This window comes from Perognathus longimembris, chromosome 7 (genome assembly GCF_023159225.1).
Source record: "Perognathus longimembris pacificus isolate PPM17 chromosome 7, ASM2315922v1, whole genome shotgun sequence".
In the NCBI taxonomy this organism is placed as follows: domain Eukaryota; kingdom Metazoa; phylum Chordata; class Mammalia; order Rodentia; family Heteromyidae; genus Perognathus; species Perognathus longimembris.
Window position 1 is genome coordinate 42,226,443 of NC_063167.1, and position 14,072 is coordinate 42,240,514.

Consider the following 14,072-nt stretch of genomic DNA (forward strand, 5'->3'; position numbering starts at 1 on the left):
GGAAGAGAGCGGGGCTAGTGCCCAGCTTAAGGGGAAACAGCATCTTTGGGATTGGAGGTAACTGGACGGTAAAAAGGAAATGCAGCATTTTAGCAAAGGCTCTTGTAATCTCCATTCAGGAAATTATTAAATTCATTAGCCAGATACTTACAACCAGCTATTACTGCCCAGCCAAAGGAAAAAAACAGTGCCAGCAAATGTTTTAAAACTACAACTAAACAAAAGTCAGGAAGCGTGTAATTAAAACTGTACCTTTATTGTATTGTAAAGAGTTTTTCACTGTGACATGGAAAATATTTAAAGGAGAAGGCTGTTTGGCTAATTTGTCTGCAAGTGAACTGCCTGGTGGAGAACCATCCTAAATTAACTATAAGGCCACCCACCGAGCGAACCTCATAAAGGGCCATGACTGCTCAGCTTGGTTTTGTGTAACTGTTCAATAATTACCAGATAAATGCATAACTAAAAGCTCTATTACACTAATAATTTGTACGAAGATAGATGTGTGGGACACCCTGCTGGGTTAATTTCTCATCCCCAGCAGCAAACTTCTAAAGAGAGCTCCTCTGTAGTGGATTCATGCTAATATGTTGTCCTAGGGAAGATAGAAGGGAGACCACTTGGCTTCTTAATCTCTTCAAGAGGCGAAAGGCCCCTGGGAATAGGGTGGGAGGGAATGCTAAGGAGAATGGCGTGATTAGCCCAATGGCCCAACATTCCTGCTCATCCTGACAAAGGAAGCTGCTTCTCTCAGAATCTCCTGTCCCTCAGTTTCTCTCTCTCTCTCTCTCTCTCTCTCTCTCACACACACACACACACACACACACACACACACACACGCATGCACACAGAGACCAGTGGATCCACCCTCCCCAGTGCCACTTTTGGTAATCTTGAACTTGGACTTCTGCACTTGCACAGGCAGAGAAGTTCCTAGCCATTTTTTCTTGCTAATTGAGTATAATCTAATGTGAATTTGGTGTTTATACTTTGTTACTTGCTTTGCGGTTTTCAAGGTAAAAGAAAAACTCAAGATTGAACTTGCAGCTCACTCTCTCTCTCTTTCCTTCTCTCTCTTTCAATGTGTGTGTCTTTCTCTCTGTCCTTCTGTCCTTCCCCCATGCAAACTTGTGGTTTAAAATATAAAGCTCACATTTAAGCTTCAGTTCAGGGCTTTGAAACTCCCCTATTGACAGAATCATAAATCATGTGAAATTTAAGTGGATTACAGTACCATGGAGCTGTATCTTCAGTGGTGTTTATGTGTTCTGAGCTTAGTTAGCATCCATGTAGAGAAAAGGGTGCATATAATATCAGAAATGGGAACCCATCCTATCCATATGATCCCAAGATTAAAAGAGTCACCATTCCAGGCTGTACCTTTTACATTGTGAAAACTGATGTGTTTAATCGTACACAAGCACACAGGTGTTACACGTCTAAAAATGATATTTCCACAGAAAACTTATACTTGTCAATTGCCACTCCTTCACTAGAAATATCAGTAACTCCCTCATCCCCAACCAATTCCTTTTCCTCGTGTGTAGAACACATGCAAGGAACATCAGAGTTGCCATGTTCTACTTGGATGATAAGGGCCCATGATCAAAATATTGTAGAAAGAAATGAGCCACTTGTCTTCTGACAATATGAAGTAACTAATTTAAATAATAGTAATAATATAATCTAAATGGGAGCAGAAGAATATAGAAAAGGGATGTTTCTGGCAATAGAGTCCGCCAGAATAGAATCCAGGTGCTGCCCAACCACATGGAGTGTGTCTAAGCTTGTGCAAGTCATTTATCTTCCATCATCCTTTCTTTTTCTACTATACAAAACTGGGAAATATGACTAGGAGGAGGAAGTGAAAAGCTTTGTGTAACTAAGTGTTCAATATGCAGTGAGCATCCAATAAATTTATTTTCTCTCACACTTTCCTGGTCCTTATATCAATATTTGCTTCCTGTTTCTTTGTGTGTGGTTCTCTTGGTATGATCGCATATCCTTCATTCTACAGTCCTTTGTCCCTGGTTCTCTTCTTGTGAATTTAGGAGTAGAGCATGCTTCTCCTTCTGAAGAGGAACCTCACCCACTTGGATAAGGAGACATGATCTCAGGGGAGGGATCAAGCCAGAGTTCTCCACTCTTGTGTGGTGGAAAGAACAGAGAACTCCTGCTGGGTGCCACAGCTCAATCTGAGCTACCCAGGAGGCTGAGAATTGAGGACTGAAGTTCAAAACCAGCCAAAGCAGACAAATCTAGGAGTCTTCATTCCATTAAAGCTGGAAATAGAAGTGTGGTTCAAGTGGTAGAGCACTAACTTTGAGCAAAAGGGCCAAGCAAGAATGTGAGGCCCTGAGTTCAAGCCCCAGTACTGACCCCAAAGATTCCCATGATGGGTAGGTAGCACTCTAGCTGAGGTAGAGGCTTTGCTTTTATAAGCCTTCCTTCAGCCACAGTTCTTGTCAAAGGGGAGAAACACCTCTGTTGACCACAAGAGACCATTGCTTATATGACTTAATTCAGCAAACAAATATTGAGCATTTATTTTCTGAGCACCATGATGGGTCCAAACTAATCAGCTGACAAATTAGTCTTGCCTTAAAACCTAGTAGAAGAGACAAATAGCTATTCCTAGGCTGAGGTTAATGAGGAGGAAATAAGGCAATAAAAGAAGTCTAGGGGATAATATAACACTTGATAATACTTCAAGTATTTGTAGAGATTTGAATTTATTCAAGTACCTTCATTGACACAGTGTGAAGCCATAATGAAAGTGATTGAATACCAGGGAGTGAAGAAGAGATAGTTTAGTGAAAATTCTTTCAAGTGAAAGAAACCCAATCAAGTTGTTTACCCACTCCTCTACTCCAACAAAAGAAGACAATGGATTAACTGGTGTAACTGAAAAGTCTAGGGCATTATGGTACAGGTAGAGCTGGATGCAGGTGCTCAAATGATACCTTCTTGTTCTCTCTGCTCTCCTCTTTGTGACCTTAATTCACAGGTCAGATCTCTTCATAATGCAACACACATAATATAAACAGCTCCAGGCTCCTACCAAGGGAAAAATAACTTTTTTTATGTGTACCAGTAATGGAGTTTGAAACTCATTCTGGGCCCTATCTGTCAGGCTTTTTTCACTTGAGACTGGTACTTTGCCACTTGAGACACCAGTTTCACTTCTGGCCTTTTGCTGGTTAATTGGCAAGAAATGTCTCATGGATTTTCCTGCCCAGGCTGGCTTTGGACTTTGATCTTCAGGGCTCAGCTTCCTGACCAGTTAGGATTACAGGCAAAAGCCTGTTCTTTCATCAGGCCATGAAAGGATTTCCGGTCTGTGTCTGTTAACTCTGAAATCAGCCAGGATATAATGGTTGCTTTTATTTTTCCCTCAAGTAATTGTTTTGATTTGTTTTTCATTCCTCATCTCTTGTCTCATAGTGTTATGTGGAAGACCAAGTTCCCCTCACAGAACTGGATTCTTGTCAACTTTGCCTATTAAATTATCACTCTTGGTATTTGCAGTAATCACAGCTGTTGCATGTTGCTTGAGTACATTTCACATCATCTATCATGGCAGCTTAGACAATTAGTTCATGAATGTGGTCAATTCAGAGAGGTCCTGTCAGGACAAAGGCTGGGGCTCTATGTCACAGACTATAAACTAACACACTTAGGGTCTTTAAAACTCTAAATATTATGACCCTCAAAACCAAGGTATCTTAAAGACAATCCAGACACCCCCTGTAATGGAGTATCCCAGAAACATTTTAAAAAGAGTTTCTTCTCCTAATTGACACATACTCTTTTTTTTTTCCTGAGCCTTTACATTTTAATTTTACTACTGTAGACCAATTGTTCAAGTGATATGTAAGTACAATCCCAGAGACTGAACTCCATACACCACTAGAACTTAAAAATTGGTGAGCCTCAGTGATTATTTTATTTAAATTCTATATTTTGAGCTAGGAGAAATAAGATTTGCTCACATTAATCAACTATCTAGTAGCAGAAGTTAAGCTAAAATGTAGGTCCCTTTATCTAACTAGAAAACTTTGCCCCCCAAATACTTCATACTCGCTGGGTACCAGTGGCTTGTGTCTGTAATCCTAGCTACTGAAAAGGCTGAGATCTGAGGATCACAGTTCAAAGCCAGCCCTGGCAGGCAAGTCTATGAGACTCTTATCCCCAGTTTACAACAAAAAGTTAGGAGTAGAACTGTGGCTCATGTGGTAGAGCACTAGCCTTGAGCACAAAAGCTCAGAGTCAGTGCCCAAACCTAGAGTTCAAACCCCAGGACTGACAAAAGGGAGATGGGTGGGGGGCAGGCGCCAATATGGCTGTGGGCCCTCAGAATGGATCCTCAAAGGCTGTAAGTCTAAATGAAAAATTGTCTAGAAGGAGGTGACCCCATAATTCTAAGCTTCTAGACTGTCTTACACTCTGAATTTTAAGTAAATGCACAGATTTAAAGTATCTGGTCAGTAAAGCATCTTTATAAGTCATTGCACATGGGTATCTCACTATGAAGTCTAAGTGGTCACTATTTCTTGTATTCATTTTTTAATTTTGTTGTTTGGGAAATTATTCTTGAAGACCTCTATGTCTATACTCATACTGATGCCCTCTTTCCCTCTGTGGATTCTACAATCAGAACTGGTCCTAGAACACAGGAACAGATTCTAATCTATATGTCATCTGCCCCCATCCTTTCCTGGCATACTAATGCCAGTAAGAGAGGCTTCTCACAAACCAAAGCATAGTAAACAATGGTAGGGGGCACAGTGGGAGGGTCGTGGTAGCTAGTGAGGTCTGGGTGGCATTCTGATTGCCTTGAATGGATGAAGAAGACTAAGCTTCAGCAGAAATGCTTGCTGGGACCACAGCATGGTTTGTAGAGAAGAGGAGGAGCAGGCTCCTGCTGCAGAGTGTAACAGGTGTTGAGAGTGCACAGCGATTATGTAGGTCAATGCCAAGGCCTACAAGTCAATCAAACCTAGCCCTCTTCGGTTATAAAAAATGAAATCTTATGAGAACACAGCCATGCCCTTTTGTTAATGATATGTTCATAACTGATTCACCATTTCACAGAGTTGAGTAACAAAGTCACAAAGACCTTTTAGGACTGCCAAGTAACTGGTTTATTCTCCAGCCTCTACAGATAGTATTTGCCAAGCCCTGGTCTAGACTTGATTTTAATAAGATTTTAAAACTACCTTGTCTCTACTGGACAAAGAAAGAGATCTGTTTTTCCAAAAGGCATTGGGATTTGATCTCCATCAGAAGATCTCATTAGTTCAAATGGAGTCAAGCCTATCAGCTATGGTTAAACAAAACAAAACCTACTGTTGCAGGGGTAATGGTACCTCATCTAGTAGCAGTAATATAAAAATATTGGTGTTTGGAAAAAGTCTCATACAATGTCATCTATTTCTCTCAATTGACATTTCCAGGTCCCCTTACATGTGCCTCAGTGATGCTCAAGATAGGGACTAACTAAATATGTTTTGGAGGAAAAAAATGTGTTTTGGAAAACTTCAGCTTGCCTGGAGTCAAATGCTTTGTTATTTAGAAAAAGCTCCACCTCCTGAGGGTTTGAAAACCCTTGCCAATTCCTCTTTCCTTGGGCCTGTTAAATCCTATAACTCCAAACTTCTTGGCTTTCATAAATGGCAGGTCTGATTCATGCATGATTTATAAATTATAGCTAGGCCATTAAGATAGATCTCCCGGCTTTAGGTAGTCCATAATGGTGTTATATAGTGTGGTTTTGAATTTCTGAAGTAGAGTGAGTAGCCTTTTATGGAAGGCTTCTTTTTTTTTTTTCCTCCTTCTTCCTTTCTTGTGTTCTTTTGGAGCTTTATCTTTAAAATATATATATATATATTTTTCTTCTACATAGGGAGTAGCAGGACTTCTCAATGCTATCTCTCACTCTGTGACAGTGGAGATTTTTGCATAAAGGACATCTTCCTGCTGCAGACAGATGGGTAGCTGGGTCTTGTGACAATAGAGAAAGATCTCACCTGTTGCCACTGCCTTATGGTGACTAATGGAAGACCATGAGTTTTTACAGATGTCAAGACTTGGGAGAGATCTTTGTTCTTAGGAGGGAAGAAGCGTGTGTCTACACAAGCTGTCTTAAGAGAACACTGTGTCTGAAGGAGGATTGGATTTTATTGTTTGTGTCCCCTCTTGACAGCATCTCTATGGCGCCTCCCATGGACACTGAGACTAGGATGTGAAGGTTGTTTCCAGAAAAGCAAAAGCTAATGTGGAAAGAATCCAAGAGTGTGTTCAATCTGTGAGAATCTGCAGTGGTTCACGGACAAGGAATAAAGCAATTAAGGCATGTCAGAGTTACAGAGAAGAGTGTGTTCCAACCCATGAAATTTTGGTTTGAGGAAAAATGTGGGTGGGTCCTTAGAATTTTGGGAGCTTGAGGGGGGAAAAAAAACCTACTGAAAATGAGAAGAAGAGAGTACTTTCTGCTATCTTCTTTTTCCTAAGATGTAGGAAAACTATAAAAATATAAGTTTCTAGGCACACACACTGAGTACTCTTCTTACATACAGTTTACTATCACCTGCTGTAACTAGTCTAGTGTCTGTAGTGAGCACTGTGCAGGAACTGTGTACAGTGCCTGCTCTGCAGAGGCAATGCTCAGACAATTGCTATTGGGCCATGGACATCTATAAGCATGCACAGTCATTCAGTAGTGATTTTGGTCTTCTCCAGCCTTAAGCAATTCTACTTTAAAACAGGAAGCAGCTAGGCACTGGTGACTCATGCTTGTAATCCTAGCTGCTCAGGAGGTTGAAATCTGAGAGTTGTGGTTCAAAGTCTGTGAGACTCTTATCTCCAATCAACCAGCCCAAAAGCCCAAAGTAGAGATAGGGCTCAGTGGTAGAGTGCCAGCCTTGAGTGAAAAAAGCCAAGTGAGAGTACAAGGCCCTGAGTTCAATCCCCAGTACTGGCAACAAGAAAAAATAAAAATAAAACAAGAAACATTTTATTGTTATTAAGAAGTTAAAATTTCACAAGCCAGGTATTGAGTACAAGAAGCATTTTTTAAGTTAAAAACAGTAACTGTGTGCCTCTATGCTGGTGGCTCATGCCTGTAATCCTAGCTACTCAGGAAGCTGAGTAGCCAGGCTGGGCAACAAAGTCCATAAGATTATCTCCAAGTAACCATCAAAAAGCCAGAATTTGAGCTTTAGCTCAAGTCTTAGAGCACTAGCCTTGAACAAAAACAAACAAACAACAACAACAAAAAAAAACCAACTCAGGGACAAGCCCTGAGTTTAAGCCCCAGGACTGGCACAAAAAAAAAAGTGTGTGTGTGTGTGCGTGCACGTGCGTGTGCATGCATGCTTAGCTTTTTTTCTCCCTTCGAGCCAGTAGAAATTTCAAAGAATGAAAAGGGCTTTAGGAGTAGAGGAGGAATGAACAAGTAAATCAACCTGCCTGGCCTGTTTTTTTGTTTTTTTTTTTAAGTACTCAGTAATATGATCATTTGTAATAAATAAGGCAGCACTACACCCTTTGGGAAATTCTAGTACTCTATGTCTTTAATTGTGGCTACTTTGTTCAGGACTTGTAGACAGCTCCATTCCAATTAGAGAAACCTGATCAAATTTCCTGCCTTCCTATCTTATTTGTATTCCTGTGAAAAGCCCAACCAGTTGCTTTTAAACCAGTTTGACTGCTGGTTAAAGGTTAAGCTAGTAGAGAGAGAAACCCAGAGTGAATTGTCTCTGACACTCTCTGCTGTTCCTGGCCCAGGGTACTAAGCATCTTCAAGCCCAGAAGCAGCCAATTTTGTAGTCTTCTCATACACAAAATTGTATTAATATCAACAGGGATACAGATGGATGCACTGCAATAAACTGTAACCACTTGAGAAAAGCCTTTATTGACTCTCCAGTAAATAATGCACATTTTAAAGGATCTAAATATGCATTTACATAATGTGCTATAATTTTTTATTGTGTCAACTACTCACACACCCAACCACAAGAGATGTTTTTCTTCATCAAAAATTTGGATTCATCCCATTCTTCCGGCATTCCATTAGCATCACGCCAGATTCACAACACTAGTTTGTCTATTGTAGGGTCAGATCTGGCCATCTCAACTACATTTAATGAATTTCCTGCTTGATTAATTCAACCTCAGTGACTCTTTCTGAAATGTTTTGAGACAAGTTACGGTTAAAAACAAAGAAAGAAAAGAAAAATCTTAGATACAGTGAGAACATCCAATCCAAGATAAAGAAAGAAAAGTAAGACCTAGAGAAGAAAGCAGAAAGTTAAATTTGAAAGAAATCTTAACACTAAGTTTCAATGAGCCTCATTGTCCAGTTGAAGAGGAATAACAGGTAATCCAGAAAAAAAAATAACATATACTGAATAAGAATGAACAAGTCTTTGTGATGACTGTAATACAATTGTTTTCTCCTTAAAGAAACTAAAGCTCAGGCTCTTGAGTGAGTTCTATGAAGTTCCATAGTGAACTGCTGGCTAAATCAGAAAACCCTCAGCAAGAAAAAGGATGACCCCATAAATGCAGAGTCAGCAGTTGTCTAATTTGACACTACAAGCTTAGATGACTTCCTGGAATTAATTAAAAATTAATTGATACTTATAAATCAGTCACTATAGAATTAATTCCTTATAGTACAATATAGTCTTAGGCTGTATTGAAATATGTTGTCAGAAACATTAATAGCAGGTGTTAGTAAAAAACAATTTTTTAAGAAAATAAAATGTAAGTTTAAATTGTTAATGATTTTCCTGATCAGCCTAATCTTTGCTCCAATTGGGTTTTCCCCCTTTGGTAAAAGATAAGGAGTTAGTCACCACAATTCTTTATTTAACTGTCAGTCATCACTTTCTCTAAGCACCTGAGGCAATACCACTACATCCTCAAGGTCAAAGCACCAGTGCTTTTGACAATGGAGGTACCACCTTTGTACTTCACATGAAGCAAAAGTTAAGTCTATCATTTTGTTCAAGCTCAGTACCTTCCCAGACCACCTGAAGAAACTTAACTAGGAGATTGAAGGTTTTATATCAAGGTGTCTGGCTACCAGTGAGGATGACTGTATCAAAATCCCTTTGGTTTTTTAAATGCCAACAGCACCATTTCCAGAATAAGAGCTGGCCATTTTACTTTTTTAGCTTCTGGGTTTTAACTTGGAGACAATAATGGATTCCAAAATGTATTATTCATCATATGCGGTCTTAACGTGTATCCATTTTTCTACAAGTTCCCTGGCACTTTAGCAGGTAGAGAAACCAAGTTTTTCTTTGCAATGTTTATGGTTACCTTCTTAATTCCTACTCATTTGTTCAATCATTTATTGCGCAGAGTTTACTGAGTAGCAGACAGTTCTAGGTATACAACCGCAAACAATTCAGTGGATATAAAAGCTGTTTAGTGATAAGGGAATGACTGGGAGATGAGTGCATGGGAAGGGACACATAACAAAAATTTCTGATTTTAAATCCACGCTCATCAATTAATAGGCAAGCATTCTTTTTTTTTTCAAATTTTTATTATCAAACTGATGTACAGAGAGGTTACAGTTTCATACGTTAGGCATTGGATACATTTCTTGTACTGTTTGTTACCTTGTCCCTCATACCCTCCTCCCTCCTCCCCCTTTTCCTTTCCCCCCATGATGTGTTCAGTTCACTTACACCAAACAGTTTTGCAAGTATTGCTTTTGTAGTTGTTTGTCTTTTTTTACCCTGTGTCTCTCAATTTTGGTATTCCCTTTCAATTTCCTAGTTCTAATACCAGTATACACGGTTTCCAATATACTCAGATAAGATTACAGAGATAGTGTATATACAATCACAGGAAGGTGATACAAGAACATCATCAATAATAGAAGCTACAGATACACATGGGACGTTGAAAGTAGTTACAACTGTGATATAACGATCGTTTCCATAACATGGAGTTCATTTCACTTAGCATCATCTTATGTGTTCATAAGGGTATAACTATTGGGCTCTTGTGACCCTATGCTATGACTTGCCTAAACCTGTACTAATTATTCCCAATAAGGGAGATCATAGAGTCCATGTTTCTTTGGGTCTGCCTCACTTCACTTAGTATAATTTTTTCCAAGTCCTTCCATTTCCTTACAAATGGGGCAATGTCATTCTTTCTGATAGAGGCATAAAATTCCATTGTGTATATGTACCACATTTTCCTGATCCATTCGTCTACTGAGGGGCATCTGGGTTGGTTCCAGATTCTAGCTATGACAAATTGCGCTGCGATGAACATTGTTGTACTGGTGGCTTTACTGTGATTTTGTTTGTGGTCTTTTGGATAGATACCTAAAAGTGGGGCTGCTGGGTCATAGGGGAGTTCTATATTTAGCCTTCTGAGAAGTCTCCATACTGCTTTAGGCAAGCATTCTTTTATTACAGCATTGGCAATGTATGTGGGATAGTGGTAAAAGGGATAGCCTGTTATACTTGGAATTCTCTTCAGCACTATGACTTGTTCATTCTTGTATTTGGAAAGTCTTATTCTCTAAAATTTTGGGCACTCCTGTATTTTTTTAGCAGAACTTTAAGTTTGAAGATTTAAACTAAAAACAAAAAAGGGAGAGAGAGAGAAGGAAAGATTCATATACTCATCTCCCCTAAACTGAGAACTTTTTGTCGCTGTTGTTAGAAAATGCAAATTACAATCATGGGTTGTCCTGGTTTGAGTGCTTCATTCCTGGGCATGGAATGGGTATATCCTCCAGCCTGTTTATCTATTACCTTTACAATTTATGGGCAGAAATTATCTTAGATCCAGGCACTGGTGGCTCACACCTATAATCTTAGCTGCTCAAGAGGCTGAGAACTAAAGGTGGCAGTTCAAAGCCAACCCAGGCAGGAATGACCATGGGACTCTTATCTCCATTTAACCCCCCTCTCTCCAAAAAAAGTCAGTGGAGTTATAGCTCAACTGGTAGAGCACTAGTCTTCAACAAAAATGCTTAGGGACAGTGCCTTGAGTTAAAGCTCCAGGACTGGCACACACACACCCAATAATATATTAGAAAAATTATTGTGCCACCTCATACAAGTTTTTCTAATATAATTCTATTGTTGTTATTAAAGTTTTAAGAGAAGGAGTTAGCATTTCATAAGTGAGATTAATGAGTACATTTATTTTCCTGAACAATGGTACCCATTCCTTCGCTCCCCCCACCCCGAATCCTCCCTCCCACCCTTCCCACAAGTTATACTGCTCATTTTCTATACAGTATATACTGAATAGCATGATCATATAAGCTTTTGAATCTGATGTCATCTTCTTGTACAAATGATCCTTATCAGGATTCAGGTGTAATAGTCTTTTATCAGGTTTTGTGGACAGAGGACCAACTTTTTCTCAGGGGTCACTGCCTATACCATTCATGGATTCCTCTGCTCTGACATTTACACATTTCTGAACTTGGCTCTGAAATGGCAAGCCAATTTAAAAAAATTAAAAAGGAGTGCAACATAAACCTTCATGTAAAGTGAAGCCCCCAAATTGTATGGATTCATTAAGTGATCATTTACTACATCAAAAAAATTCATCCGGAATTAGTCTCTAGAAATTTCCTTGAAAGGGGTATAAGAGCTTTAACAATGAGTTATTGTCCGTGGATAACTCTCAATGAAAGGGAATCCATATGTGCAAACTAGAATGTGTCAAATGTAATGTCAGCTAAATCAGGTCTAATCTACCAAATACATTTTTTATTGCTTGCTTCATTAAAAAGGCTCTTAAGGTAATGAATAATCTTCATCTTCACCAAGTATTATTAATGCCTTTATAAGTCATGCCCACTGAAAATACAAAGACAGCTTGAAACTCTATCCTAATCTAACCTCCATGTTTGTCTTAGATCCTATAGGAAGAGAATACATCAGACCTATCCGGTGTTAAATTTAGTCACATGAGCAATGCCCTGAATTGGGCCAGGAGAAGAAATAAAAAGGAGGTCGAGTATAATTCAGCTGTACGAAGCAGGTCTTTCTCTCCGTAACGTCTGTGTCTTCTTTTCCTACAGCAAGTCCACATGCGACACCATCGACTCTCCACTTTCCGACATCACCCATTATCCAGCAGCCTGGGCCTTACTTCTCGCACCCAGCCATCCGCTACCACCCTCAGGAGACGCTGAAAGAGTTTGTCCAACTTGTCTGCCCTGATGCTGGTCAGCAGGCTGGACAGGTGGGGTTCCTCAATGTAAGGAAACCTCTTCGTTTTTAATTTCTTTAAAATGCTAACCGAATGTAAAAGTAACAAGAGGAGTCCTTCTGATCATGTGACATGGTGCTCCAATGTCGTGTTGACTGACTGCAGGCAAATGTCATATTTATTCTAGATTGTGGGAAAGTTAACTTGCTCGACGAATGATTGGCTGGAGTTTCAAAACAGTGTTTGTGTTAACTTTGCAACTGTCACGTTTATGGATATAAATCATCTTGAGGGTGAACCATAGAACCTTAGTTCTGTGTGCTGATAATTCTACCTCCTGCATTCTAACTCCAGGACTCATACAGTTAACAAAATAGAAATACTGAGTAGTTTTAAATAATGGTTTGGGGTGGTGACAAGAGGTAGGGAGTAGAGTGGACAGATGTTTCAGATCAGCCAAGTTGATATTTTTTTAAATACAGTCTTCTAACACTTTAGATCAAGTTGACCAGTACTTGAACTCAAGATGCTAGAAGCATAGTTTATTATGGTTTGCTATTTCTGCAAGTAGTTATCTTTTCCACTTATCTTTGTATAAAGCTCAACCATATTCAGAAACTTCAAATGAATATTTTCTTTCTTTTCCTCAAACCAAATAATCACAATTTGAAATAACATTCCAAATATAAAGGTGATTTTTCAAAATCACAAGTTTTATTACACATAGAGAACTAGATGTATATGCTGGATTAGTTACATCCCAAGGTCAATAATAAAACATAACAATCAACATCGGGCCAAATTTGTTTTTCCCTTTCTTATAATAACTATGCATCAAACCACAGATTAGCCATAAATTATGGCTGCCCAGTTTGGAATATTATGTCACACTTGCTTATCCCTGCTTCTTCCTCTGCAGAAATACCTGATTCTGCATATCTGAGTCAGAACAGGCAGCTTTGACTAATGGCTGGTGATATGTTAGCAGATACATTTCTGTCTAGACAACAAATCAATATGGTGCCTTTTTTTTTTTTCAGTGTGCTTGTGTATTCATTTGCTTGGCTTCTTCTAAAGCATTCACTTACAGACTCTTAGCCTACTCAGAAATAACACACGGGCAAGTTTGCTGGCAGGAGCTCACAGTATTCTGATTGTCAGACAAGATAGTCTTTGAGGAACAATGCTAAATATATCAGTGAATGTTGAGGGCAGAGTAAGACTGCCTCTGCAGAATTATTAAGTTTATGCCTAAAAGTCTGGGACACTAGAACCTCCTTTAGCAGAATTTTGATTTAGGACTACAGCTTAAATAAGAGCTGTTTGCATTGTGTCACTGGTGTCTGGAAAATGCAGTCAGAAAAGTCCCATAGGAAACAATGATAACACTTGGACTGATTGATCACCAGCATCAAGCATCTGCCTTCCAAACACCTAATTATTTTTCATTTAATAGTTTTGACATCATCCTATATGCCTGTATAAAATTCCTAGTTTTTGTATTTTGATCAAAACTTTATCCAGCTTAAGGCAAGTCTCTTCATGGAGACCATTTTGAAAAATTTGAAAATGAAACATCTTTTGTTCTTCTCTTAAAGAGCTGATATTTGGTTGTGTTAAAGTGGCCAAATAAATCTAACTCTTCTGGTATATATTGACCTAATTAGATCAACATTAAAAGTAATATCTTCGTCTAGCAGAATTATGAAATTAGCTAAATTCTCGTTTCAATGCCTGATGGTACACAGTATGTGAAAAAAAAAACACTTAGATTCACTGATCACATTTGTGAAGTGTTATATAAGATTGATTTTGAAAAAAAATATCAAATGTATATTTAGGAAGCTTTATCTTAATTGTAT

The 14,072-nt window shown here is 38.9% G+C and overlaps 1 protein-coding gene across 4 annotated transcripts in view; it reads left to right on the forward strand.

Moving 5' to 3' along the window:
- Window positions 1–14,072, forward strand: part of Nfia (nuclear factor I A) — a 378,241-nt gene that overhangs the window by 306,928 nt on the left and 57,241 nt on the right. For 3 of the 4 annotated variants that reach the window (XM_048351438.1, XM_048351440.1, XM_048351437.1), the window contains one exon: window positions 12,080–12,258. In XM_048351438.1, the coding sequence (XP_048207395.1) occupies window positions 12,080–12,258 (179 nt within the window). The remainder of the gene's footprint in view (window positions 1–12,079; window positions 12,259–14,072) is intronic. The other variant, XM_048351439.1, reaches the window with a different exon arrangement.